This window comes from Musca vetustissima, unplaced genomic scaffold (assembly GCF_032173495.1).
Source record: "Musca vetustissima isolate MV318-11 ecotype Yass unplaced genomic scaffold, APGP_CSIRO_Mvet_v1 utg20322, whole genome shotgun sequence".
Lineage (NCBI taxonomy): Eukaryota > Metazoa > Arthropoda > Insecta > Diptera > Muscidae > Musca > Musca vetustissima.
The window spans coordinates 56,667-60,823 of record NW_026884151.1 but is presented as its reverse complement, the minus strand read 5'-3'; the positions used below and the strand labels follow the sequence as shown (position 1 = coordinate 60,823).

The 4,157-nt window shown below is 37.1% G+C and overlaps 1 protein-coding gene across 1 annotated transcript; it reads left to right on the top strand.

Moving 5' to 3' along the window:
• Nucleotides 1-73: 73 nt before the first annotated feature.
• Nucleotides 74-4,157, top strand: LOC133331158 (putative fatty acyl-CoA reductase CG5065). Its single transcript, XM_061539554.1, has 7 exons — nucleotides 74-128; nucleotides 633-1,069; nucleotides 2,860-3,055; nucleotides 3,122-3,501; nucleotides 3,574-3,644; nucleotides 3,737-3,862; nucleotides 3,926-4,157. Exons 1-7 carry the CDS (start codon nucleotides 74-76, stop codon nucleotides 4,155-4,157), a joined length of 1,497 nt encoding a protein of 498 aa, XP_061395538.1.

The window sequence follows — 4,157 nt, the reverse complement described above, 5'->3', positions numbered from 1 at the left end:
TCTGCCATTAGTACTTTTGTAACGCTTTGACAGACACGGTTCGTTCGAAGTGTTGTATTAAAAAAAAAACAAAATGTCAATTGAAAATTTTTATCGAAATCAAGAAATTTTTATTACGGGTGGCTCAGGTAAAAAAAAAATTAAATATATAAAAGGAATTTATAAAAAAGATATATGAAAGCATTCAGAGAGGAGGTTGAAGTGAATTTGTTTAAATTTATTTATTTTCGTATAAAAAATATTAAAAACTATTGATAACCTATAAAGTCTTATTTATTTAAATTAACAAACTGTTCGTATATTTCAAATCACATATTCGCTTCGAATAAACTATCAGAAAAAATTCTTCTGATATACAAATAAGGATGTTAATCGTCATGGGAAAAATGGACATAAGATTCGGTTAGGTCAAAAGATTGTTATCATCCTGAAAATAATATACCAAACCGTATAGTTGGTCACAGTACGCAATGAAGACATGTCAAGACATGTCGCAATGAATGATCGGATGCCTCGGATTTTTCAAAAATTTCAAAAATAGCAAATTTTTCTAGGTTCTGCAATAAAGCTTATATGTGATAATAACGTTCAGTGTATCCGACTAATTAATAAATGTTCATGTTCCCCTGCAGGTTTCATTGGAAAGGCACTGATCGAAAAACTTCTGCGTTCGCTGCCAAACTTTGGAAAAATGTATGTTCTGATACGCAGTAAAAAGGGTAAAAGTGCAGCCGAACGTCTGGAAGAAACTTTGAACTCGACGCTATTTCGTCGGGCACGTGAAGAGCAACCCGATGCATTTAAACGTATCATTCCCATTGAGGGTGATTGTAATGAATTGGGACTGGGAATTTCAGCGGAAAATTTACAAAAGCTACAAAATGTCAATTTAATATTTCATGTAGCGGCATGTGTCCGCTTCGATGATACTCTAAAAAATTCCATATTTCTAAATACACGAAGCACTTATGAACTGGTGAAAATTGCGGAACGCATGAAGAATTTAAAGGCATTCATACATGTTTCGACAACATACGCCCATCCGGATCGTATAACTATTGAGGAGATGGTAAGTTGCGGAAAAAATATTTTTAGAAATCCACGCTTATTTTATGTACATCAAAAAAATATTTTTAAAGAAACCTTTGGATAGGTCCTTAAAAACTACATTTAAAAATCCAGGCCTTTGCATAGGCCCTTTAAAACTACTTTTAAAAAATCCACGCCTTTGGATGGGTCCTTAAAAACTACCTTAAAAAATCGAAGCCTTTGGATAGGCCCTTAAAAACTACATTAAAAAAAATCGAGGCTTTTGGATAGGCCCTTAAAAACTACTTTTAAAAAATCCACGCCTTTGGATAGGCCCTTAAAAACTACCTTTAAAAAAACCACGCCTTTGGATGGGTCCTTAAAAACTACCTTAAAAATCGAAGCCATTGGATAGGCCCTTAAAAACTACTTTTAAAAAATCCACGCCTTTGGATGGGTCCTTAAAAACTACCTTAAAAATCGAAGCCTTTGGATAGGCCCTTAAAAACTACTTTTAAAAAATCCACGCCTTTGGATGGGTCCTTAAAAACTACCTTAAAAATCGAAGCCTTTGGATAGGCCCTTAAAAACTACCTTAAAAATCGAGGCTTTTGGATAGGCCCTTAAAAACTACTTTTAAAAAATCCACGCCTTTGGATAGGCCCTTAAAAACTACCTTAAAAATCGAGGCTTTTGGATAGGCCCTTAAAAACTACTTTTAAAAAATCCACGCCTTTGGATAGGCCCTTAAAAACTACTTTTAAAAAATCCACGCCTTTGGATACGCCCTTAAAAACTACTTTTAAAAAATCCAAGCCTTTGGATAGGCCCTTAAAAACTACTTTTAAAAAATCCACGCCTTTGGATACGCCCTTAGTTTTTAACTTTACTTTTTAAAAATCCACGCCTTTGGATAGGCCCTTAAAAACTACTTTCAAAAAATCCACGCCTTTGGATAGGCCCTTAAAAACTACCTTTAAAAAATCCACGCATTTGGATAGGCGTTCTCCGCCTTCGGGGAGCAGAGCTGAATGGTAGGCTGTGAATAACAAATAAACAGTCGCGGACAATTTACGGGCTCAGGGGAGAGTCTCGGAGGAAATGAACGAGTGCCTATGATCCCTGGGCCGACGAGGCAAGAATGGCGCCCCTATACAACCATCTCAAAAGGTCTGGGTCACTACCTCTTTAATGTGGCCCCCTAACGCTGGGGTGTCATGCGACTTCGCGCCTATCAGCGTTCTACGGTTTGCAGTCAGGACACTTTCTATGGAGTCGAATTTTAATACTGGAACTGATGGATGGTTCATCAGTACCAGTAACTGCTAGGCAAGTCGATGCCAAGGAGATCGCTGCCAAGAAGATGTACCAGAGAGCAGTAAACTACTGCAACCGATACGTCGGACGGGACAGCGACTCCATCACGGGAAAGGTGTTCCTTTTAATCAAGAGGAACCTCAAATTTATCTGGAAGTTCTCCAGAAACTATCCAAACTATATTGAGAGGGACTTCTTGATTGATAGGATCCCCCGACCCAGTACTAAGACCACCACGGTAGTCCCTTCAAAGAAGGAGAAACCTGTCGGGGGTTCTAGTACATCTATGAAGCTAAAGCCTGTGTACTCGATAAATATAACGCAATAGATAATAGCACCCCAAGTGTAAACTGAGTACTAAGACGTCCCAACTTTTAAAAAATCCACCTCTTTGGATTGTTCCTTAAAAAATATTTTTTACAAAATCATCGCCTTAGGGTGGTCCTAAAAAACTACTTAAAAAAACCACGCCTTCAAAGGTTTTTAATAAAATTTTATTTTCAATTTTTTAAGGTCTACCCACCCTATGCAGATTGGCGAACCACTATAAAATTGGCCGAAACTTACGATGACGAGATTCTGGATACACTATTTCCCAAATACGCTGAAAGTCACCCGAATACCTATACCTTTACCAAAAGTTTGGCGGAACAAATCATACGCGAATATAGAACAAAGTTGCCTGTGGCCATTTTCCGACCATCTATAGGTAGGTTATAAACATATAAACCATTACAGTCCTTCCCTAATCTCTTTTCCAAAAATTCCCTTTCAGTTATTTCCTCCATTGAGGAACCCTTTCCCGGTTGGGTCGATAATTTCAATGGTCCCATTGGTATGCTGGTCGCCTGTGGCGTTGGTATTATGCGTACAAATAATGGCAATCCCGATTGTATTCCCGATTTTATACCAGTTGATTTTTGTGTACGAACACTGTTGTTAACTGCCTATAAAGTCGTGACGCAACCCACACCATCTGATCAGATTGCCGGAGATGTTGAAGTTTTCCATTGTTCTAATTCGAAAATGAATTCAATTAGTACAGGTGAATTGATTGAAATGGGCAAAAAGGTCATTTTGGAAAATCCATTTGAAAAATGTATTTGGGTGCCGCAGGGCAATATAACCAGATGTGATGTATGGCACTATACTAGGGTGAGTCTGAAGTTCGATCAGCTGATCATCCAATTCTTTACTTTTATTTTAATTTTACATCTTGTTTTTCAGGTATTCTGTGTACAAATATTACCGGCTCTTCTGTTTGACTTTTTGCTGCGATTCACCAAATATCCTCCATTGTAAGTCATTATAGAGTAAATTTTCAATTGCTAAGTTTCTCGATTTGCGGATAATTTTCGAAAAATTATTTATTTCTCCTTAATATTTGCAGTTTGATGAAACTACAAAGACGCATACACTGTACAAAAAATTCATTGGAATTATTTATTAACACCGAATGGAATTTTATTAACACCCGTCTAATGGCCTTGGAGGATCTAGTAGAGGATAAAGACAAGTAAAAAGCAGCAGCATATTTACTTAAAAAAAACATTACCTATTTATTTTCTGATTGTTTTAGAAAAAGATTTGGTTTTCTGCATTACGTTGAGGCCGATAAGGAGGTGTTCCTTGCGAACGGTATTAAGGGAGCCAAAGAATTTCTGTTGAAGGAGCGACCCGTTGCATCGCCACAAGCACGTTTGCGGCTGCGTATTTATATGATTCTGCATAATATTTTAAAATATGTTGGTCTCTATTATCTATTGCGTTATATTTATCGAGTACTGTGTGTCTATTTTAATGTGCAATAA

Coding starts and splice junctions, on each gene's coding strand:
- LOC133331158 (XM_061539554.1), top strand. CDS start 74: ATGTCAATTGAAAATTTTTATCGAAATCAAGAAATTTTTATTACGGGT. Junction 3,502..3,573: donor ATGTATGGCACTATACTAGG/GTGAGTCTGAAG, acceptor CTTGTTTTTCAG/GTATTCTGTGTACAAATATT. Junction 3,645..3,736: donor TTCACCAAATATCCTCCATT/GTAAGTCATTAT, acceptor TAATATTTGCAG/TTTGATGAAACTACAAAGAC.